This window comes from Pezoporus wallicus, unplaced genomic scaffold (assembly GCF_028554395.1).
Source record: "Pezoporus wallicus isolate ANWC-B61680 ecotype Strahan unplaced genomic scaffold, APGP_CSIRO_Pwel_v1 contig_1739, whole genome shotgun sequence".
In the NCBI taxonomy this organism is placed as follows: Eukaryota; Metazoa; Chordata; class Aves; order Psittaciformes; family Psittacidae; genus Pezoporus; species Pezoporus wallicus.
Genome location: NW_026637351.1, coordinates 2,861,436 through 2,886,371, shown reverse-complemented (window position 1 = coordinate 2,886,371; position 24,936 = coordinate 2,861,436). Strand labels below are relative to the sequence as shown.

Below are 24,936 nucleotides of genomic sequence, written 5' to 3'. Positions count from 1 at the left end.
TCAGTTACCTGAGGTTCTACGTCAAGTATTGCAATTAGTCCCTGCTCATGGATCTTTCGTATTGTTTCCAGTTTTGTCCCATACATTGCATCCTCATGGCTGCCATATTCCAAATATTCATTGTTTGATATATCCTGCATCATTTGGTCATGTGATACAAAGTAGTAATTTTTCCCGTTTTCTTCATCTTTCTTTGGAGGTCGGGTTGTATCTGAAAATACAAAATATTTTTAGTACAAAAGCAATATTAGGCTTGTATATGGCATTTTGTTTTTTTTTAATCAATATTTATTTGCTGAATGATGACCTGTCAAATCACACATAGAACCATGAAACATGAGCTTGAGGTAGGCAGAATGACTGAGGCTGGGAAAAGCAGGAGAATAAGGGATGTGGAAAAGGCAAAAATGAAAAGGTAACAGAGAAGGTAATAAATAACCTTTACCTGGTCAAGACTATCAGATCCTATCAGCTGCTTTCAACAGCAAAAAAGGCCAAATCCCACAGTTTTTACAGTTTCTAATCAATTCAATTAACATCTCCATTTTACCCCAGGGGCCAGTACTGGGCCCAAGCCTGTTAAACATCTCCATTAAAGATGTGGATGACGGGGCATAGTGCACCCTCAGCAAGGATGCCAATGATACAAAACTGGGAGGAGTGGCTGATACACCAGAGTCCTGCTGCCATCCAGAGTGACCTTGACAGGCTGGAGAAACAGGTTGACAGGAACCTCCTGAAATTCAACAAGGGGAAGTGCTAAGTGTCCTGCCACTGGGAGGAACAACCCCATGCATTGGTACATGCTGGGGGCTGACCAGTTGGAAAGCGGCTATCCAGAAAAGGCCCTGAGGGGGGTCCTGGTAGACACTCATTTGAACATGAGCCAACAGTGTGCTCTCCTGGCAAAGAAGGGCTAAAGGTATCCTGGACTGCATTAGACAAAGTATTGGCAGGACGTGGAAGAAGGCAATTCTTTCCCTCTACTCAGCACTGGTAAGGCCACATCTGGGGTGCTGTGTCCAGCTCTGGGCTTCTCAGTACAAGAAACACATGGACTTACTGGAGAGAGTCCATTGAAGGGCTGTTACGGAAATGGAGAATCTCTTCTATCAGGAAAGGCTGAGAAAACCAGGACTGTTCAGCATGGAGAAGAGAAGGCTCAGGATGGTTAGCATCAATGAGTATAAATATCCAAAGTGAAAGTGTAAAGAAGGTGGAGGCAGTCTCTTTTCAGTGGTGCTCAGTGACAGGACAAGAGGCAATGGGCACACAGTAAAATATGTGAGCCTTCACCTGAATGTAAGGAAATACTTTTACATGCTGAGGGTGACTGAGCACTGGCACAGGTTGCCCAGAGAGGTGATGGAGTCTCCATCCTCAGAGATATTCAAAAGCCACCTTGAGATGGTCCTGGGCAGCCAGCTCCAGGTGGCCCTGCTTGAGCAGAGAGAGGGGTTGGACCAGATGATTTCCAGAGGTAGGGATCTCAACCATTCTGTGCTTCTGTGGGCCATCTGCTTCTCTTTCCCACACAGGCACGCTGATATCCCCTTGCTTCTCTTTCTTCTAGTATTCCCTCACAAACTGATTTTCTCTCATATTTTTCCACTATCATATTTATGTCAGTGACAAATTTCAAACACCACATCTCTTACCAATCTAATCCCATATCTTCCAAAACCCCTATCATAATTTCAAACAAGGTATCAAAAAATTGAGCTCATCTTCTGTTTTGAATTATACCTATTATTGTACTGAGGATTAATTAGCATATTTCAAAGATGAAAAGTTCTATAGATGTATTATAGATCATAGTTATTATTTTAAGGAATTCAAGAACAATGGATTATATAAACCATATAATGTCACTATATTACTCGCTGCTGCCCTAGGTCTACTGAACTTACATACTCTTGTAGTTCCCCCACATCCTTTTCTTTTGTAAAAAAAGTCTGTATTTTCTTTTTTTCTTTTACTTAAATTTTTGTGAGGTTTTCTTCTTCAGTGTGAAAGTATAAGCCTAAAAAGTGGGTGAGGGCCTAATTACTTCTGGTCCAGAGAGATGAAAGCTACTTAGCAATAATGTACTTTTGAATATATTGCTTCTGCAGACCTATGTGGTAAGAGATGTATGGCCTAATAATCCTTTTAATTAAATACTATTGTATGTGACATGATTTTTATTATCAGGTTTTCAGTAGGTACGTATTTTCTTCATAAAGCACTCCCCAAAACTCCATACCCAACTTAAGGCCTACCTCAAAATATACCTACTCCTACCACAGTTCTGTAAAAGAATGCAGAAAATGCAGTAAAATCCATCCCTGAGAGTTGTAGAGAATAAACTCAATTACCTAGAGTCCATTGAAAGACAGATCAGGTTCCCATAATACTTAAAGGGTATGTGATATGTTTTATATGACCTATTTATACCACTAACAACAAACTAATTTGGTCTCTCAACACTAGAATAAAGTGCTATTTCAAATGCCTTAAATGCCTGAAGTCTGAAATATACATATAGGAACTACTAGATATAACAGAGGAATTAAAGGAGGCCATTGCTCTTCTGGAGTGGGTCTGGAGGTGAGGTGATGTCTAAATCAAGCATCTAAACATCATCCTGATGCTTAAGCACCTGAATTTCACGCTGATTTGCAGTCTAGGCTTTTTAGCCTTATATAATCAGTGAAACAATTCCAGTGCTACCACAGAGTGAGCAGGAACCTAGTGTAGGCAATCTAAGGCATGGTCATCACAGTTTAGGCGAGTCTGTTTTAATAGGCATTTGAAGGTGAAGTCAAGAAGTTCAGCTTCTACCTCCTCACAGCAATACAGTTAGTACTTGAGAGAGACTGGGTGAAAAGTGTACTGTAAAGCATTTATTACTCTTTGTTTTAGCTCTTTGAAATTGAAAGCATATTTGCTGGGTTACTATTCCCTTCCCCCCATATAATCTTGTCTGTATTGACAAGATTGTATATATATAATATATACATAGGTATAATTTTATCGAATACTCCCGGCACTGCACTTTTAAAGTGTCTAATCTAGGATTTTAGTGTCAGATATAAACACTAGTGTGACAAACAGTGCAGTTTAGCATTGCTGCTGGGGTGATCCAAAGGCTCATGCTTTCGAAAGGGCTACTAGGTCTTTCTGTTTTCCATCTGCTGGCACTGGTCTTTGTGTAACTCCTTAGCAAGCAAGCCAGGGGAACTAGAATCAGCAGCCAACTAATCCTTTTCCGTTTCCAAATAGGTATGCAGATAAGTTCTTAAAAATAATATCTTTTAGCAACAACAAAATCCCATAGGTAGCAAACCACGCATGTGCCATTTTAGAGTAAAGCACTAACAAGGTATAAAGAAAATAAATTAATGCACAGCAGTCATCAATGTCACGCCTGAGGCATGTATGCTGTTTCTGAAGTCAGTCTGAAACACAGCAGACAGATTAAGCTGCTGGAACACTCTTGTTTCAGAATGCCTAGTTTGAGGAAAAAGAGTGCATCTCCAAGAGATTATGTAGTAGGATATGCAATTCCTGGATTGTATTGATAGAGTCTGTCATGAAAGAAAAATACCCAGTGTTCTTCATAACAACACACTTGTAAAGTTAATTGAGTTTTCTTTTTCTTATTGTCATCTCTGGAAACTTGAAGTTATTTTAGTGCAATACCAGTCCTCAATGCTAGGCTGTGAAAAGTAATGTAAAACATGCAGACAAGGTACACATTAAAGGTTTCCTTGAAATCCAGTTTATAATTCTTCTCATGGGAACTATCCACAGTTTTAAATGTCAAGGCTGTTCCACTCTTACCTGAACTGTAAATATAAAATTAGCACCCAAAAAAAAAAAAAGATGTTTTAAACTTCATTCTAAATTAACAAATCTTTGGGTTAGAGAAAGGTGTGCTTAACAAGAAGGTTTGTGAATATCAAGAAACATGCGTAGTGCTACTTACTACACTTCCCTCTGAAAAAAATAAAAGAAGAAATATACCCAGTTGTATCATAGTTCCCACCTGTAAGATGGGATTCGTCTCATCAGAACTGAACACATGTAGCAGTACAATAGGTGTGTTGTCAAGGATGATACAAAGAATTCTGCAGTACACACTGAATGTTGCTACTTACGAGGAATGGGGTAAGCAAATCTGTCCGGGTGTTTTGTGATGAGTGTGTTTTTTATGTGTCTTCTTCCAACACCATGTGCACCTAATCCACAACACAAAAACGAATGATAATTTTTCCACCAGAAAAGATTCAAAACTATGCTATTGTGTTCAGAATAATAACTCAAAATTACCTAGTAAGACTAGCGTTTTCCTTTTGAATGCTGGCAGTTTTATTACTTCTTCATATGTGACGAGATCTAATTGATCAAACACTAAAACACAAAAGAAACCCCCACAGGGATAAGAAAAAAAGGCATATTAAGCGTAATAATTAATTGTAGTACAAATTATAATTTTAGCAAGTTTTAGATTTATAATACAAAGTGATGTATTATGGAAAATAAAAGCATTTCTTTATGCAATTTTAATGAAATTGTTCATTAAAAAAACTGTTAAAAAGAAATAAAAAAGGTACTGAAATGCTCAGGAAAGTTCGCATGTCCTTTCATGCAGTATTCAGCAGACCACAAAAATTAGCTAAAATGGCATGCCATTCATGTTTGCATTCCTAAGAAATTGCAGTACTAAAGAAAAATCAGTAGACAGTGACCAACATGAATACAATATGAGAACATCTATTTACACTAAAGATAGGAATATTTTCCTAATCATGGTTTAACAAGATTTATGAGAAATGTATAGGGAAGAGTGTTAATACTTTGATGCATAGAGAAGAGTCTTAATACTTTGTGGTATTTATTCTTCAAAACTACCACCATATTAATTGTAATTAGAGTTCTCTTTAAACACATGTGCTAGTTAAATGGACATGCTTTTAAAACTTGTGACAGAATGAAGAATTCTAATGAAAAGTGATGGCATTATATAAAAGGACCTCCACCACATTTAGGGAAAAATTGTAAAAGTACAATTTCAGAATTTCAACTGCAGTTGAAATTGGATGAATTCCATCATGCCCATCAGCCTGTTGTCAATTGCCAAGGTATACAAGGATTGACAGATCAAGTTTTGTTCATTAAAACCAGCTTTTTCCTCCTGTGCCCAGTAATACATCATCTTTGGTAATTCTTGCAGAATTCTAATGAAAACAGAAGCCAGGAGGCTGTCAAATACATTTATAAAAATTACAGCAATCAGCAATTGTGAGCAGAATAATGAACGAGTTTTCAGTTCTGTATTTATGCATGCTATAAAAAGAACAGAGGAAAGACTGCATCTAAAGTATGAGATCTCTGAGTGTTTCCAAGTCCTAAGCTGGTGTATTAACCTCAACTATATCCCAACCATCTTTTAGGATAAGCCCGGATAGATCCCTCCCCCCCCTTTCCAAAAGCCTGTAGGAAAGTAGAGGCGGAAGCTTTAGTTTGCTTGCTCCAGAAGTCTCCAGCCACCAAGATCAGCATTAAGACTGTGGAGTGTACCAGAAGGCACAGGCTTTTTGTACAAAAGTCCCAGTTAAAGCAGCAAGGGATTTAATTTAATGCATTTCTTTTTATAGGGCAGATTTTTCAATTTACTGGCAATATTTTTTACTGAAGAGAAAAAGTGTAACTACTTCAATTTGGTCAAACTGCAGATCAAGCCAATTGGCATACTCAGCTTTAAGACCTTGAAAAGATACAGATATGAAAATTTCCTAATCCATTTGAAGCATTTTGAATTTCATCCTAAAGAATCTCTTTCAACCTTTCCCCAAATACTAAAAGCAAGAATTTAGTCATATTTTTCTTCCATTCCATACACATGGAATCATTACTACAGTCCTTTTTGCAACTTCACAGTATTTAAACTAATTAATAATTCCTTTAATATTAGAAAGGGCTAAAGATCTGCAACATGCTAAACAGTTTTACCATTCTAACCAGCTAGGCCTGAAAGTATCTTTTCCCATTAAAGAAAATAAATAATTAAAAAAAATGTGAATGCTCCATCCCTGGCGGTGTTCAAGGCCAGGCTGGACAGAGCCTTGGGTGAGATGGTTTAGTGTGAGGTGTCCCTGCCCATGGCAGGGGGGTTGGAACTAGATGATGTTAAGGTCCTTTCCAACCCTAGCTGTTCTATGATTCTAAAAAAAACAATCCTTTATTTTCTTCTTGAACAAAACCACAGCATGTTAGATAAACCCAACAAGAACAAACAACAGAAATGATACATATTAATGCCTTCATCACACACTAGCAGCATGGAGAAGATGTGTCTCAGTCAACAGGGATTTCACTAATGATTGTAGGGTTTTCAAATGCAAAAGAAAAATGATTAATTTTTTAATACACAAGATAAGGAATACAGGGCACATTTAAACACTGAAATTTAATGCTTCTGTGTTACTAGCTAATAAAGAAAAGGAGATCTTGAAAGGAAACAGTAAGAAGCAAATAAAGAGGCATTGTCACTTGACAGGTTACTTACATGCACAGAGGCCATTGGGAGTAAGACAGCATGAAAAATGTACAGGGGTCATTGAGATATGGCTTGTAATATATTAGTAAAATAAAAAGTATATGCACAAAATAAACTTTACCATGCAATAGTCTAAACACAAGGCAAATAAATCACATTAAGAAATGATAAACATATTTTATAAAAGCTTGGCAATTTTCTACATTATGCATAATATGAAGCAAAGTTCCAGTATATTCTAAAGACTGTTCTTTCATGAAGTCCTGCAATAACACTTAAGTAAAATAAATTAAAAAATACAGCTAGATATCACTGCAGTATATCTCTAGAGCATTTACAAAAATGCCAGTGAGACTAATAATGAAAAATAGTTACTTTTTTCCTGTGGGCTTTGGTTTAAAACTGACTTTACAATGATAAGATGCATGATTGTGAAACTGTCTCTTGAAAGACACAATACTTTAATATCAAGTATGGAGGAAAGAAAAACAGGATATTTTTCTTGTAAAGGAGAATATATTTGCATTTAATTGTAAAAAGTTAAGTGAAATATTTTCCTCTACTTCACAAACTGTGCTTGATTTGCAGAATAATTTAATTTCTAGTTCCAGTAATATCCCAATATATCACAGCAAAATCTTCACCCTCAAATCATTAGCTAGCCACACAAATCTTAGCTGACTATGGAGTATTGTACTTGATAATTTCTCAGTACCCCAGTTCAGTCTCATCCCTAAGACAAAAATAACATGGAAGTCCAAATAGATTACACACTGCTAAATGATTTATTGAATTTTATACTAAGATGTAAGGGAAATAAATTCTACTTTATTGTAAGAGCAACATTTTGACATCTTGATTAGACTTCTCAGAGCTAAATTAATCATACTTATTTTGGATCTAACAGAAGAGAAAATCATGCTTTTATTCTGAGACAGATGCACTGATGGCTTGCAAAAGCCAGTGTTTTATACCCTACATTTGGCATCATTCCCTGCAATATTACTGGAATCACCTTTAGTACCTCAAGGACAGGCAGTTCAATGAACATTTCTAATAGAAATCATGATTGTAATCAGTGCTTTCATTAACCTTTTGACTTCTGACGGGGAAAGGAAAGTGTCAGATGGTATTCGGAAAAGAACAGGGTTTTTTTATTGTCATTATAATTTTTAATACTTATGTGTCAGGCATTGGAACAGGCTGCCCAGGGAAGTGGTGGAATCACTGTCCCTGGAAGTGTTCAAAACCAGTGTAGATGAGGCCCTTAGTGACATGGTTTAGTGATCAACTTGGCAGCACTGGAGTAACGGTTGGACTTGGTCTTTTCCAAACTAGTTGATTCTATGATTCCATGTTTCTAATTTTTGGCAAACACTGTGCTCTGATGTAAAGTGGCTAACAGCACTGATGGTGGCAAGCACTAAGGCAAGCAAATTGTGTGACTCAAAGTGCTGTCAACCTTCTCCAAAATGCACTCCCTACATCAAGACAGGGAAGTCTAGATTTACTTCCTTTCAGGGCTAGCCCCAGCTGGCAGCTGAGCACCACAGAGCACACAGGGGTTTAACTGATACAGTCTTTGAGCTAGTTTTGCTCCCAAAGTAGTGTAGTGCCTGCTCCTTCTCTGGCCATCCTCTTTCCTTCACTTATTCCTTTGTGGCATGCTGTGCTTAGTCATGCTGACATTATTAACTATATACCTGCACTGTGAACTATATTAAGAAATGTATCTGCCTTAAAGAAAAAGAATCAATGTTTTTTTTTGCCAAGTGGTTCTTCAGTTAATCCAGTTAACAGCACGGTCACACAAAGTTATATTGCCACAACTGAAGGGAGCAGCAGTGCTGTGGGAATGTATGCTGGAAGCAACTGATAATACTTAAAAACCACGACTGTCAAAGACTTCAGGACATAAAATCCAATTTAATCCCAACACTTTTTGTTAAGGTCATAATTAGTAAAACATGGTTTAGTGCTACTGCAGTGGGTGGAAATATTAAAACAAATAGCATGTTAAACCAGCAAAAGGAAGTAAACAAGTTAAAGCTTCCAATCTGTACTTATAAAGGTTTTCAGGGTAACAAGTAATTTTATATTTAACTGTGAACACCTTAAATGTGATGGTGAATTAAGGACTATAAATGACAATTATTGTTCTTTGACTTTCTAAGAATTTATTTTTAAATTAAATTTAAGGAAACATAAATTCTGTAGCACTGATACACAGTGAGCTCTGACTGCACAGGTAAGAAGAAAGGTGAAAATAGAGATTTATATTATTTAATTGGTGCATATATAGCCTGTATTAGGATATATTATGATGCATTTATGTTGTTGCTTGCCTCTCACTGATTAACCTGTATGTATAAATAGCAAAGAAGAAGCAGCATAATAACATAATAATTAGAATTTTACTTATAAATTCCTAAGTACCTCAATTAGGTTTATGTAACAGTGTCAGCTGAACAATTAGTGGCAAGGTTTAGATTGTGAAAAATATAACCTGCTAAAGATACTCGTGTCTTTTTTTTCATACCTGCATTGTGCTTTGCCAAATATTTGTCTTTGTACTGCTTTTTTTTCTTTCCAAACCAAGTACAGCTGGCTTGCTGCTCCTGTTTGGTCTTCTCCATGGCAATACAAGCAACTCGCCTGGCATATGAAGGAGAAATTTTTTTGGTTGTAATTATTGAGTTCTAAAAAGCCACACAGAATGAGTTAGAAAAGTAAGACTTTTAATAGCACAAGAGTACAGCAAAACCTTTCAAACCCTTTTATTTTTTAATGACTTAAACCCACTTTGATATAAGGAAAATCTTCTTAAGGACAGATAATTAAAGATCACAGATCAAGTGAGCATGGGAGGAAGGGTAGCTACTAAACTGTAGACACTTTGCAGCAGATTAGACTGGAAGTGCATCAGGTCTGGAAAGGCCACTATGGTCAAAATTAACTACAGAGCAAGTTGCATTGTGGAACTGTTTTAAGGTCGATCTTTAGGATGAAGTATTGCAGGTGTTCCTGTTGCAATGTGTACCAGGGTTCCCCTTGTGTCAGGGCTTGCAAGGGAGGTCTTCAGATGGAATGTATAGTCTACCTCTGTTTCTGTTCTAATAAAATCTCTTTTGATCAGTCCAGGTCACACAGGTGCTGTTAAAACCTTACAGCACTCAAATTCTTTTATGTAGCAAATCTTCGTGAAATATTTTGGGCTACGTTCTGCATATTGATACACTTTCTTGAGTTCCGACTGTGACTTTCATGGCCCAGTACTTGTTGCAGAGTTTGTGCCGATATATTTCAAATACTTACTAACCAGCTTCTGCAAGAGGTTGTTCAAAGGCTCTGCATTGCTTTTTTGGTACTCAGTGCCATTGCTGCACATTGAATCTGTCATTCAGGAATCTTTACACTGTGATTTCTTTCTACTTTTTATCTTTCACAGGAAAAATGGAAAGGAGAGAAACCGCAAAACTCCCACAATGACCTTTGTGCTTGCTAACACCTTGTTCTTGCAGCACTTACGTGTAAGCAGTACCAATGAAAACACTATTTAAAACCTAAAAGAGAAATTAATTCGACCCTGTTACATTAAAAATTTGTATGTGGCCTTCAATCCTAGTTTCCTGTAGTATATCAGAAAGCACAATGTTTACTAACACAGGTGCTTATTTTTCTAATGTAACCACACATCTGATACTGCACGTAACCCTTACAGCTATGCATGTACAAGAAAAAAAAGAAAATCAATGCCACACAAACTGAAGCAATTATACACTCTTTTTTCCCTGAAAAAAAAAAATTATACAAAACCAAGCTATGCAACAATGAAAAGCATGAAAGACAGAAATCAAAACAAAGCCAAATTATTTTTTATAGAAAACTTAAAGTCATACCATTCTTGAAGCTCAGGAGAAGGAATAAGACCTGCAGTACCATTTTTCGAGTTTTCAAGTTTACCCTGCCACCAGTTATGATCATCTTTGCTAATGATTTGGATAATATCCCCAACTCGGAATCTGATGCCAGCTTCTTTGCAAGGAATGAGGTCATCCTTTGCTGGATCATATTCAAATTGTGCTCTTACATATATCTAAAAAAAAAGGAATTTATAAAAGACACTGCGATATTATTACAGGCACAGTATTAAGTGTAACAGGTGAAAATTTGTTCTGTGCATGTAGCTATATATACTGTTTGCAACAAGCAAAGGAAGAAACAATGGCAAAAGCATGAGTGACTGAGTGATAGCTGAAAATAACCCCCCCCCCCAGCAAACAATGGAGACATATAAAGTTATTTTGAAAACAGTCTTCTACATACTGCAAAACCTGACAGCAAAAATGAACACATGTAATAAACTGATAAGAGTCCTTCAAATCAATATTGACTATCACGAAATGTTACAGACTATAAGCCAGAAGCTTACAGCTGAACTGTGCTATACTTTCCAACTGAAGTCCCATGATTTAAAAATTTGTCTGACAGGAAATTTTACTGGAGAATATAAAGGATTTAGGCTACAGTACTGATCTTCGGAATTTAGACTGGAAAATCAGTACTTTTTCCAAGACTTAACAGGAGGTCCTCTGTTGCACCTATCACATACAGTTACTTGGGAGGAACCTGGGAATTGTCTGCATGGGTTTTTCAGTAAAAGTCTACTCACATATAAATGAAAACTAACAATTTGAGTAAGTTATTATCTAAGGAACATTAACAGAAGGAATTCAGATTCTGTCTTGACAATTTAAAATAGTATCCAATCCTTGCTTTGTATGTTAGTGAGGTCTCAACTCTAGAAAATAAAAATTGAAGTGATCTCTAGTTCTGGTTGCTAATTAAAGCCCTGATGCATCCAAGGATCTTAAAATTGGAATTAAATGTCGTGTCCAATATGGGTAATTTCTACTGTGTATGAACTTCAAACATCATCCTATAGCATCTCAAACTGCCATGTTTATTCTACTGCCGATTTTCTTACTAAAAACTGACGAGATTAAAAAAAAATTACATTGCAAAGTCATCTCTTTCATTTAAACTGCAAGTAACACTTTTAAATTTTGCTCAAATTCTGCTTCAGAAAGAGCTGTAACTATGCAGTGCTAGCACTATTCATGGCACTGAAAAAAGTGAATTTTTATAGTAGTCCAACCTGTAACCCAACCTATGAATAAATTAACATGTAATATACTAAATCTGACCCTTGTTCTGCTGTGCATTGAGTGTGTGAGTTCAAACAAGCAACCCAACTTCTTTTAGTTAACTGAAAAATAGGATCTTTTGAAACCAATTACTTTTATGCAGTAATTGGCTTTCTATTGAGTAATCAGTAATGAACCAATCTCTTATTTCCCCTCAGCCTTATCTAATACAGTTCTAGAAATGCAAGCAGTATTTTTGCCATCTAGAAACTTCCTTGCTTTTCAAGTCCCTGCTCCAGTTTGAGCCATTACCCACCATATATTGGCAGTTCATGGAATGTAACAAGAGTTTTGTACAAATAGCAATATATCTGTTATCCAAGCCCCTACAGTCTTCAAGGATTACAAGCTACCAGAGTAATATGCTGGTTCAGTGGGAAAAGACTCTTGAAAAGAAATAGGTAACTGTAAATGGTGTAAGTACAAGGAACACCATTATTTTGATGCTGCCTTGAAAAAAGTCTCTTCTTCTGGAAAAAAGTCCTTATGAGAGACAAATGAAAACCTAACAGCTTGGAAGGCTTTTCAGCTGCAAATCTCAGAAGACAACAAGAAGTTGAAAAAAACATATAGCTGTAAGCTTTAAAAATGGGAAATGAAGCGAAAGCAATCCATTCTTGTAATAGATATTCCAGCCAATTTAACCAGATGGTAGTATAAAAAGATTTTCAAAGACAACAGATAATGGAGTTAATCAACTATTTTGAATGGAATTGCAAGAGTTATTATTAAAACCCTTGCTAGATAAAGAGGCTGAGTCTACGGTTCAAGATTCAGAAGCAGATTCTGGAAGGGCCCTATATATAAATGGAGAAGTTACTGAAGATGAAATGCAAATCACTTAATAGTACATGTTGATTTGGAGGCTGCAGTAAAAAAAATAAAAAAATATTAAAATTGTAAAAAGAATCATAGGAAATCCTCTGAAGAGCCCTTAAGGGCTTTCCTGGAATTCTCTGGAGAGGGAAGATCTTTCTTTGGTCCATGATGACATCTGCTACCAAAAGGTCAAGTTAAGGGAGGTTATTGAGTCTAGGCCTTAGGACTGAAAATTTAAGAGGCTCTCTTCAGACTTACTGACCATTAATAGAAACTGACCTTAATGTTTTTCTTTGAAGAGCTTTTTTAATGACTAGTTATAGAACAACTTAAGCTTTAGAATCTTTGTCAGTACAATGTTTTAAAGTATTAGACATTTGTCCTACTTGTCTCCATTTTAGCCAAAATATAAAGTTGAGCTTTCCTCTAAGATTAAAATTTGCACAGGTCACTGCACAACAGTGAGACTATTAACGCATTCTGAACTAAAACAACATCTCTAGTTAAATGTAGATTGATTTTATAACTTTCACATATATGGACACACACACACAAAAAGCTATTTTGAATTAGCTACAAACAAATGAGTTAAAAAGAAAAATGAAAATGAAAAAACGAAAAACCAAAACCCAAATATTCCAGGCTTAAATGTCTTAGTCCAGCACATACAGAAAAAAAAAAAAGACAAGCAGGGATGTTCACTAGAAGCTAAGTTTATATAAATTCCCATGGAGAGTATCTATTCACCTGTCGTCCTTTTGGTTGTGTTGTCGATGGCAAGTCCTGCAGAATAAAGTCAACCCAGGAGAATAAATTTTCATTTTACTTTTTAAGGGTATACAGCACCATTTGTTAGTGATTCATATTACAGTACAGTAAATGGTAAGTCAGACAAAAGTATAAAGCGTTGACCAATGTTTAGAAATATTTTTTTCCTTAAAGAAAAGTCAAACCCAGGCTGTTTAGCAGCAAGCTGAAGAAAGCAGGTAAAAAGTTTAAGCAGATAGAGAATGTGCTTTTTAATAAATAATTCAGCATCTTCAACACAAAAGCACCAGCAAGTGAAAGAGGCTCTTTACGTGAATGCCTTTTCCACTTAATACTTAGTCTTGCTTTTAAAAGAGAAGGATGGCTATTATAAATAGTAAAAAATTATTAAAAATATATAATTTAAGTAACTGTGCTGAGGAACAAGGTTATAACTCCTAATCATGTTACAAATGAAATTCACAACAATTTCTTAAATTTTTCTATTTCAATTCTCTTTTATTGTATTAATTAAGTGCTTTACCTTGTTGCAAATAATTTCTAATAGTCAAAAGAGTAGTTACTCGGTTGGGTTTTTTTTTTTTTTTTTAGCTAGTCCCATGAACTTATAATATTGACAGCACTGATACTGAAGAAACTTGCGTGTATCATTACTACATTGGTCCAAACGATGACAAATGATAAAACAGGACAAATTTTAACATAAATATACTTCAGAAAAACAGCAGATCAACAGCACCTTGCTACCTGAATACATATGGAACGGAAGTACTTTGTGTTAAAGATGTGATGATAACAGCTTGGTTTGTAGTGCAGTTTAAAGCCACTTCCTTTTGCTTTTCATATCCAGGCAAGGCTCATATTTCACAAAGTATGTGCACGTACCACAACAGCAGAGGGCACACCAATTCGTTAACTCAGATAGCGGAAACCAGTACACATTCCAGATGTCTCTCAAAACACAAAACTTAAAAGCTTCTAAAATATCTTGAAATACCAACTGCACAGTTACTCCTTCTTCAAACACTGCTTCCAAGTTCAGGATGGAAACAAAACTTCCACTTTAAACCCTTGCTCAGTTTTGAGGAAAATGCTAACAATGATTTAAGGATGACTGAGTATCACATTACAGTTATTAACATTTAATTCACTGTATGGCTTTTAATGAGAAGAGCATGTTGGAAAAAAAACCCTTAAAAAACAGAAAATGGGGAATTACATATATAATAACCCTGGTTCTACCATCAGGACAAAATATTCCACTGACCACACAATAAGTATCACAGTAATGGCAGATGAGCACCAACAAAACTTTCACACTTTCTCTGTGTGGAACTGGAAATCTTACCGAAACAGAATTGTTAGTGCTGCTATGACCATTAGCTGGGGACTGTCTGGATGTAGAGGGGGAATCTCTCTGAAATAAGACACAAGGTTCATTAACAACACAACACTATCACAGGAACACAGATATATTTAAAAGAACAGTTACATCCACAGCCTTATAACCATTTGCTTAGCTACTTTATCTGTGAAAGTTTCCCCACTACAAACTCCGTAAGTCTGACAAGTTTTTCATAGTTTAAGATTCATCTTTGACATCTTGGTTTATCCTAGATGTTGCCTTAGCTTTTTAGTTACTGAGTATCTGGGACCTCTTAGATCTCATTGGCTGACAATGCTAAAGGCCATTGGTCATACAGGTGTCTTTGTCAGAGGTAATTACCATAATCACCTGAAAGTTATATGCTGAGCAACACATTGAATAGAATGAGGCACATGTTCCATTTTAAAGATGCTTCTAAAATTTCTTTCAGCTGTGTGGTGGTGGTCAGTGTTGATCACTCTAGGACTTCTACTCTGTAAAATGCATCTCTCTCCAGTGCCTCAAAGACACTGAAGCTAACACCTGAGAAGGAAGCCGGATACTATCTTCTCTCTCGAACATTTTCAGCGCACTGAGGGCTTTTTCCTCCAACATTCTTACAGGCTTAAATGTGTTAAACCTTGCCAAAATATATCGCTTTTAAAAAAAGCCACCTCTTACGACTCAAGACTCCAGTGTGGACTCTTTCTTTTCACAGAAAGTTCCATATGCAGTTGTCTAGATACTTGCTTTGATTTTCACACAGCTGAGGACATATCTGACAATATTATGGCTCTAAAATCATTGTGGTTCAAAGTATGTAGGTCTGCATACTTCTGCTACAGGCATAAGAACAAAATGCTCATTTGCCCCCCACAGCTATTTGCAACGTACAATGACAGATTGGGGGAAATCAGCTCTAATTCTCTCTACAAAATCACTCCAGCATAAAAGGTTTAAAAGGTTCAAATGAGACCAAATAAATAAGTTATTCATTACTGGGGAAAAAAAAATAGGCAAAGAAAAGCCTAAAGGAACCATTTTTCCGAATATTTTTTTGGCTACAGGATTATCAGCATCACCTTTGGCAGATAGCAGCTAGGAGATACTTTTTTTCAAAAAGAACAGTGGCTTCCTTCATTTATAAGGAGAGTTTTTGCTCGCTACGCAATTCTGTCTCTGCCATTTTCTCACTTTCAAGAGGTGAAAAATTAATTTTATCTTTTTTTCTTTTTCTTTTTAACCTCGTTTGTTATGATCTGCTAGTCAGTGACAGTTTAGCAAGGGAATGCTTTGGAAAGTGATGCAAGCACCCAAGTAATCTGGAGAAAAACAAGTTTAAAGTAATGTAGAGAACGCCACTATTTCTGGACTCTTGAAGGCTTCTCCCTTTGAAGGAAATTTTCTCAGTTTGAGAATGTTTTGATTTGTATTCCTCCAGCAGTTCTCAACAGAATACAGGATATTACTCAAAGCAACTGTTCATCATAACATACTGAGGAAAACGCACATTTTAAGTGCTATTGGTGATTTCAGTACTAACTGTAAGAAATTAATCTATCAAGCTAGTCAAGAGGCATATGTACAATTTTTAAATAATTAGGCAGTTCAGCCTTGATTTCAAAGGCATTAAGATTCTTAATTTCCTAAATATCAGACTCAAAAGTTAAGAGAAAAACTGCATTATGCACAATCTAATTAAACAAATCAATCAGTAGGGAGATTCCTGTAGAATGCTAGGACTGCTTAGGACAGGACTGGAAAACTTCAGTTATGGTTGTGAGTTTGTTCCTCCACTATATCAGAAAAAGCCTTGGTTTTCCTGGCGAGAAGAGCAGAGAAACACTTGGAGGACCGAACAATTCTGAGTACTGTAGAAGTGTTATTGTATTTCTGCAATAACTTGACTAGAGAGGGACTTTTCAAAATTCTGAAAATACATTTCCATTTCAGACTTGCCGGAGGAACCTGCCTGGCAGTATTTTTAATACAAGTGTAAAAAAGTTTTAAGACTACAAAAGTCTTATAATCTGAGCACTAATGGAAACGTTGCAAGACTAAAGGAAAAAAAACCATGGTGGTTATCACCAGACATTTAAAACATCATATATATGTAAAGGCATTTCTTCTTAATGAAACAGCTTAAGTGTTTCACAAAAATGACCTGAAATTATTTTTGGTTTTGTAAAAATTTAAAAAAAAAAAAAGGCAATTCCCTTACCATTCTCACATACCTGACACTATAAAAGGTTACTCGGAGTGTTTTGTCAGCACAAAGTGAAAACGCAAATGTAGCTGAAGCAAAATGCTTACTCAGTTGGATAAAACTGAAACAGCAAATCCAGTCATCAGCCATAAGAAGACTATGTTGCAATAATTACTTAAGTTCATATTTATATAACCCTAATTTCCTGGGTATCTGAAGCAGAAAACATCCTGGTCACTGTGTTATCTCAGTATCTGAGTGATTCAGGTCATTTGCCACACCAATGGCTAAACAGGTCATCTCAGAGCAGATCAGCCAATCAGATTTTTATACACGGGAATTCATATGTATTCAAGCAAAATCTGCTCCACAAAATACAAGGCCTGGTAACTGAATGGAAGGCATGGGTACAGGAAAAGCCACAAATCCCTAAGAAACTTTAAATTATTCAGTTGAGATTTTGGAAACTGCCTAGTGACACTGAAGTGCCATTCCATACTATAGGGACAAGACTTCCTAGGTATGCAAAAGTGGTTTAATATTTAGAATACACCACTATGACACTTCTCTTAAATGCCTACAAAAGAAGAAAAATATGGCAAGTGAAATGTAATTCTCAATTATTTAAAAAAAAAAGAACATCCTGTGACCCCCCTCTATACCTTTGCGTATAGAGGCCTATAGACAGATTCTATGTAAAAGGCAGATCAACTGTGATTCTACTAATATTTAGTCTTTCTTATTCAAGATGTTTTGCTATCCAATGACATGATCATGGTAGGAGACTCAAAAATCCCCAGTTACTACTTCTGTTTTACCAGACTCTTCTGGTAAAACTATACTATGCGTGCACCAGTCTATGACTGAAGTGGGGAGGGTGAGGCAGGATGGGACACCAAACACAAATTTATACTAAAATATTGCAAAAAAATACCTTAACTAGTAAGATTACACTAACAAAGACCCAATATCTCTGAATTTATCCTGCTAGACAACATGCAAAGCAGGATTTCTGTGTCTTAGTAAAGTGTTTCAACGTTCAGTTTTAGTCTTTATCAATGGTTAAGAACTTGATTTATTATCTGAATCACAATCCTGAAAAATTCTGTAAAAAAAACCCCAAAATTAAAAAATTTTGTACCAAAGGACCAGTGATGCTTTAATAAGGTGATCTAAAATTGTTGGCTTTTTGTGTACACTTTTAACAGTTGAAAATCTAGCCAAAGTCATAGTGTGGCTGAACAGGTGGCACAGATTCAGCCACCTCTGATTAAATGAAAGCTAAATGCCACAAAGTGTGATAATTAGACATGCTTCCCCTACCCTGTATTTGATCACACATTTCTGATTTTGCTGTTTTTTTCCAAAGGAAGGTAAGAGTCCATTTTCCCCATCCCTATGAAATAAAGTCATTAAGAACCTAAGGACACAAAGCTAAGAAAAGGGAGGACCGGCTACTGCTAAAATGACATCTAATGGTATTAATTAAAACTTTACACTGAATTATGTTTTCCAAATAATCATCTTCCCAGCAGGTCTACAGTTTCATCAGTTTCTGTATTTAAATATTGGGAAGCGAGATAGCTTTTATTATTCCTATTTACAGCACAAAAGTCAATATGTAAATTTGTCATCACACTCCAGAATTTCTATTTTTTCTAAAGCTTTTGCATTTCATGAAAATCTTTTGCTTTCATATTTATATCTTTTAAGAAAATCAGCCTCATACGTGAAAATCTGTCAAACCTTCTATCCCTAAAACCTTTTAGTTCTTGTACTTCTATTAGAAGGCAGTAATTTTTTCCTTGCAAACAGATTGTTCTGATAATCACAATAGCAGTTTGTGTGTGTTCTAGCATCTGCTGAGACACAAAAACAATTTGGGTGAAATCACAGCTCTAATTAAGATAAGGTGCTTGACTTCAACAGGGACTGCGTTTCACTCAGAATTCTAATTTGGGAACTGTTTGCGCAGTTAAGCATGTGGCACAGAAAGACTGGCATCATCTACCTACTGCATATGCCATCTGTATGCTTAAATTGGAACAGTACTCTGAAGTAGCATTTTCTAGAATTTAATTCCCTTCACTTGCAATCTGGAACATAACTTTGCGAGCAGAAGGGAATTAAATGTTACTGTGCACAAACCATAATACCAAGTTTCTAGTTCAACAAGAACTCACTCCAAATATGTTTTTCTTCTGTAATGACAACACCATTTTTTCATGGAAACATAATATTAAGCCACATGTAACTGTTACAGACAACCATCACGAATTTACCTCAACAGGGTTATACAGAAACAAATTCTTCAATTAACCCTTAACAGCCCAAAGCAGTAAAATAATGTTTAGTGCCTAAAAAAATGATTGTTCCCCCGCTTAGGAACTTTAATAGACTTCCTGGAAAATAAGTTTAAATGGTAATTTATTTTAAAGAGGCTTAAGGGGCTTCCTAAGTGCATGAATTGAGGATCCCCCTTCCTTTTTTTTTTTTTTCTTTTTTTTTTTAAAAAACAGGCTGTAAAGAGTTAGTTAGGGTGCTGATGAGGTGAATATGAAGGCAGGGCTGAGTAGGTAGGTGGGACCTACTCATGTTCCGTTATCTTTGTTGTAAAATTGGTGTGCGTGATCTAACAGGACAGGCAGAAACAATTTCCCAGAAAGCAGTAACATTCAGCCATCAGCAGGCAGTTAGTTACAGGACTGAGGAAGAAATGGGATGGTTCATTAAATTCATTACCTCACAGGATGAAGATTGCGTGCGATAACTTGGCACAATCTTAAACGTAATACTTCCACGCATTTCCCTCTGCAAAAAGAGAAGCACTTCTTTAAAGACTAAGATACTGAAGATAGAATCTGCAAATCACTAAAGTTTGAAAGGAAAGCATTGTAGTTTGACAGCAGCAGTATGTTTTGTTAAAATAAATATACAGCAAAGCTAAAATGTGAGGGCTAATTTGCCATATCGCTTATAAATAAACATTTAAATTTCCTCTCATTCATCTAAAAGATAAATAAACTTTATTAGTTTGTTAGCCTGGACAGATTTCGAATGCTGAGAGCCTAGAGCTGTATTTTAAGGTGAAAGATTCAGAGACGTGTAGGTTTCTTCCACGTCAATCTTTTCTTTGTAGCTATACTAAAGTGACATTTTCTTCCCTTTCATCATAAATTTAAATAGCAAAAGCATATTCACAGTTTCTGAAAAGCTGCATGTAGCTCTACTAAAGGTAGAAATGTAAGAAATAGTCTTTCATCAAAACAGAACATGCTAGTTTGAATTTACTATGGTGTAAGAATATTCATAACAAGTAGTAACTGCAGAGTAGCAGGAGATTGCGGCAACATACTTGCTCAGCCATATTTTCTCAAATGACAGTTTGAATATAAGTGTCACCAAATGTCTGACAACTGCAGGACTAGATCTGGGCAGAAGGGTAAGCGGATCACTTCAAGTAATCTTGGGAGTTTTTTCCCTTTCTCCTGTCTGGCTTATTGTGAGCCAAAAAAAAAAGAATGCTATTTGCTTGGACTCACTTAAGTTTGTCTATACGGTTCTGGACACAACAAAAGGATTAGTGATATCATCCAAGATCCCAAGGTGAGGGCTGCATACAGAAAAAATTCGCAACTTATGGAATATCAAACTTTACTAGCAAGGCCTAAGAACGAGTTTTCCTGCAAAAAGACAAGACTGTCTAAACTTAAAATATGTTGTATTTTTTCTTTTTTTTTTCTTTTTTACATCAATAACTATCAAGCACAATAGTTACAAATTGAAAGAAGGGATGTTCCAGCTACATGTAAAGAATATATGTTTTCTCTATGATGATAATAAGTATTGCAACAGTTTGCCTACAGAGGCACCTGTCCTGTCAAATTTCTGTCTTTTGATATTTTCAAGGCTCAATCTCACAAAGCCCTGAGCAACCTGGGCTGCATTCAATGTTGAGACTGCTTTGTGCAGGAGATTGCACTGGAGACCTTTGAGGTTACTTCCAGCTTGAATGGTTCTATGATTTATTGTCCTTGTATCTGTGTAACAAGTGTATCAGTAGTCAAGAAAAGCTTATTTTTTCTCATAGTATATTCAGTGCCTACACTTGATGTAGACCGAAGATTTAAAACAAGGGCATGAAGTTTACAGACTATGTTGGGATGAGTAATAGGAGGAAAGCAGTATTTTTTCCTGTTATGTCCACCAGAGAGAAGAAATGAAACTCCTGCATTTCAAAGTAAACTCAAACATTAGAAAAACCTTCCTAAAACACAGTTGTACACTGAAGTCACCTGCCTGGAGAGTTTGGGGAACATCCAATACTCAGATTCTTTTTAAGAGCTGGTCAGATGTACATCTCTCAGGAATGATTTGGTATCAGTGATCTTATCGCTGGGACTACTAAACTGAATAAATAAGATGACAACTGGAGGTGCCTTCTACCATTCCTGGATATGAGGTGCAAAAAACCCACTTCACTAAAAAACAGGGGAGAGCCTGTAGAAGGCTTTCCTAGCCGAACACAGGAAGACTTTGTCACATACATAAGTAGACTATCAAGAAGAAAAGAAAAAAGGATTTTGTAAAGAACATGAAAATGATTTCAGGCACTTACAAGCATTTTTTGTAGTTGTTCTACAGTTTGATTTGCCACACTGATTCCATTTATTTCTCGGATCTCATCCCCTACGTGGAGCGTACCTGCAGGGTGAATGAAACACGCAATCACCTCAAACATGTTTTTACAAAATGAGATAATTGTAAGACAGTACTAATATCCATAAAAAGGTATAAACATGAAACAACACTAAAATAAGGATGTCGGTAGCTATTACGAATCTGTCTGTGCAATCAATACATCAGCATGAGATGCGGAGGCACCCTATAAAGTAGATGTGAAAGTACATGTATAAGTCCCTTATACAAGGACGCTGCAAAACCCCTCACATTGAAAACAATGTCACATGCAAGTAGTCAGCTGGAAATGTTCAACAGAGATATTCAAGCAGTATTTTATCAGATAACTACTTAATGCAGTTTGGTTTCTGGATACAGTCTTAATATTATCTGTCAGATTGCTGTATTTTTTCATTTCTCTGATTTTGATATACCATTATGCATTTTCTGTATGTCCACTTAACTTCAGCTTGAATGTGAATGAGTGCTGTGACTATCTACAATGTCAGACGATGAAACAAATATCTACTTATCTTAGGCAAGTCATAAACTGACCTGTTGAAGCTGGGATGGGAATGGCATGCTACAACATGGCTCTAAGACACTACAAAAGCTAAACAAGGAGAGGGCAGTGAATGAATTAGTTATCCTTAGGAATAAAAGCAACCTAGGAGGCTCTTTTTTGTGACTTGAGTAGCTCAAGCCCACCCAATTCTCTATCAGTTCTCCAAAAAAACTTCCATGGTTTATTATTAGCAAGAAATGTTTTTTGTATATAATGGAATCATAGAATCAACTAGGTTGGAAAAGACCTTTAAGATCATCACGTCCAACCTTTACCTCCGTACTGCCAAGTCCACCACTAAATCATGTTACTATGGGCCTCATCTACACAGTTCCTGAACACTTCCAGGGATGGTGATTCCACCACTTCCCTGGGAAGCCTGTTGCAATGCCTGACCACCCTTTCAGTGACGTTTTTCCTAATATCCAGTCTAAACCTTTCCTGGCGCAGCTTGAGACCATTACCTCTCGTCCTATCACTTGTTACTTGGGAAGAGACCAGCCACTTCCTTGCTCCATCCTCCTTCATGTAGTTGTAGACAGTGATAAGGTACCCCCTGAGCCTTCTCTCCTCCAGCCTGAACAACCCCAGGTCCCTCAGCTGCTTCTCATCAGACTTGAGACCCTTCACCAGCTTTGTGCACCTCAATATCTCTCTTGCAGTGAGGGGCCCAGAACTGAACACAGTATTTGAGATGCGGCCTCACCAGTACAGGGGGATGATCACTGCCCTGGTCATGCTGGCTGCGCTATTGCTGATACAGCCCAGGATGCCATCGGCCCTCTTGGCTGCCTGGGCACAAGCTGGCTCATGTTCAGCAGCTCTCAGTCAGCACCTCCAGGTCTTTTTCCACCAGGCAGCTTTCCAGGCACTCTTTCTCAAATATGACAAGACCATTTGCTTCACATACATTTCTTTCTACTGTATGATTTAAATAATTTGTTCAAGTACCCTTTTCTAACTACTGTACCTAATACAATCGCTGTACCTAATATAATTAATCTTATTTGGAAAACTAGCAACTGTTAAACAGTTCCTAAACTAAAACATATATACAGTAAATTACCTGAAAAAAGTTAATCAACTTGAATCCTGAAAAATCTTAAAATCCTTTCCTGAACCAAGCTAATCAGTTTTTCCAAAGAATACCATGCAAGTACAACTTCCAGCTGGACAAATGTACGAAAACTAAACTGTGTACCTGCTAAACACAAGCACAGCCTAAAAGAGAAGAATCCTGAAAAGCTCTGTTCCTATGATTTCCTTTGGATTCTCTTCTGCAAAACATACAGAGAATGCCCGAAGTTCACAAAAACTCCTGCTACCCTCAAGAGTAAGTCCTTCAGCCACATTAAATGCTCCAAAAAGTTCTTTAGGAACTGATCTGCTGATAGTGAAATTTTAAAAAAGGACTCATCACAATGTTTATCACAATTAATAGTTTACTGAATGTGAATGCAAAAGCCCTGCATCTGAATTTCAAATCAATCTAGCTCACATCTGGAATATTAATGACCAAACCTCTAGTAAGACACTTTGAAAGTTCATTTCTTTTCACATTTCTCAGGAAGCCATTAAATACCCAATTCTTAAAAAATGTTCTAAATAAATGAGGCTTTCCTTTGACTGTATCATGCCAAAATTAAAATTGTGCTTGCATTGAGTGTAATTGTTATTAAACAATAATAATAGTGCCCTGGAATAGTATTAAGATCCTTTAGCATTATTCAAAGTACAAATCTGATAGGATTAAATATTAGAATGAGAATCAGAGTCAGTAATATCCCTGTATCAAATTATTTCAACAGTGCATTTAAATGAAATTCCCTCTTCTGGAGCATTTCCCATTTCTGTTATTCTGACAGAAGTGAAGATTGTTCAGTTTGTGCTTGGAATGGAGCAGTATACATAAAAATTGGGAATAAAGCATGGATATTTAGTAGTAGATGGTCATTCTGTTTTGGGGAGTGGATGAGCTAGGAAACCATAAGAAGACATTTTCAGTCTCAGGGAAGAGGCTATTATTATTCTGTAGAAACTTTATACTTTTCATAAATATTCTTGATGGAAAAGAGTATTCTTGACATCTTTTAATAACGGGGGTTCTGTACCATTTGTAGCTCTCATGATACCTTTGCTTAGCCATCTAATTTTGGTTGCTTTTGGTTCCTTTTCTATTGACAGTGCAGTGTTTCTTTAGAACTTAAACTATTCATGACTTATTGATGTATAACTCATTTGCAACAATAAAGAATGCATGTACTTCTGGAACAAATGATTTCCTTCTTTGTCTTTGCAAGCCAGAGTGAAGACAGTTTTAGGAAGTGTGTGCTGTTGCTCTGCATAGAAGTAGGAGAAATCCTACCCTATTAGGAAGAGCACAGAACAAATTCTTCGGAAACATGTTTTGTAGCCAAAAGGAAGTTCTGTAGCTGAAAAGTGAAAGGCTTTGAACATATAATCATATTTTCACCAAGTCCTCACATACGTTTTGTTAGACTTGAAGAAACATTATCCGAGGTATCAGTGTTTTAAAAATTAGTGTGAGATTTACATTAAGACTCTTCGAGAATGTAGCATAGACAATTTACAACTGCTGTTTTTCTGGTGAGGATAAATGGGCAGCCAGTAAATCCTCTCTCTTATTTGGAAATCTTTTAAAATGCCATATTGGGACCTCTTCTTAAATGGTTTCACATTTAAGCACATACGCCCCAAAACCAGTCAGCAGCAAAAAAATGGGTTAAGGTACTGAGAGCTACTGAGGACTCAGGCTATATG

General features: G+C 36.4%; 1 protein-coding gene across 13 annotated transcripts in view; it reads right to left on the bottom strand.

Moving 5' to 3' along the window:
* The window catches only part of CASK (calcium/calmodulin dependent serine protein kinase), a 202,926-nt gene that overhangs the window by 9,716 nt on the left and 168,274 nt on the right, over positions 1 to 24,936 (bottom strand). For 5 of the 13 annotated variants that reach the window (XM_057405084.1, XM_057405080.1, XM_057405082.1 and 2 more), the window contains 9 exons: positions 21,529 to 21,614; positions 19,653 to 19,721; positions 14,687 to 14,755; positions 13,318 to 13,353; positions 10,444 to 10,640; positions 9,084 to 9,199; positions 4,315 to 4,395; positions 4,143 to 4,223; positions 9 to 211 (listed from right to left, as the gene is read on the bottom strand). In XM_057405084.1, coding sequence (XP_057261067.1) covers positions 9 to 211; positions 4,143 to 4,223; positions 4,315 to 4,395; positions 9,084 to 9,199; positions 10,444 to 10,640; positions 13,318 to 13,353; positions 14,687 to 14,755; positions 19,653 to 19,721; positions 21,529 to 21,614 — 938 coding nt within the window. The remainder of the gene's footprint in view (positions 1 to 8; positions 212 to 4,142; positions 4,224 to 4,314; positions 4,396 to 9,083; positions 9,200 to 10,443; positions 10,641 to 13,317; positions 13,354 to 14,686; positions 14,756 to 19,652; positions 19,722 to 21,528; positions 21,615 to 24,936) is intronic. The other 8 variants (XM_057405086.1, XM_057405088.1, XM_057405081.1 and 5 more) reach the window with 7 other exon arrangements.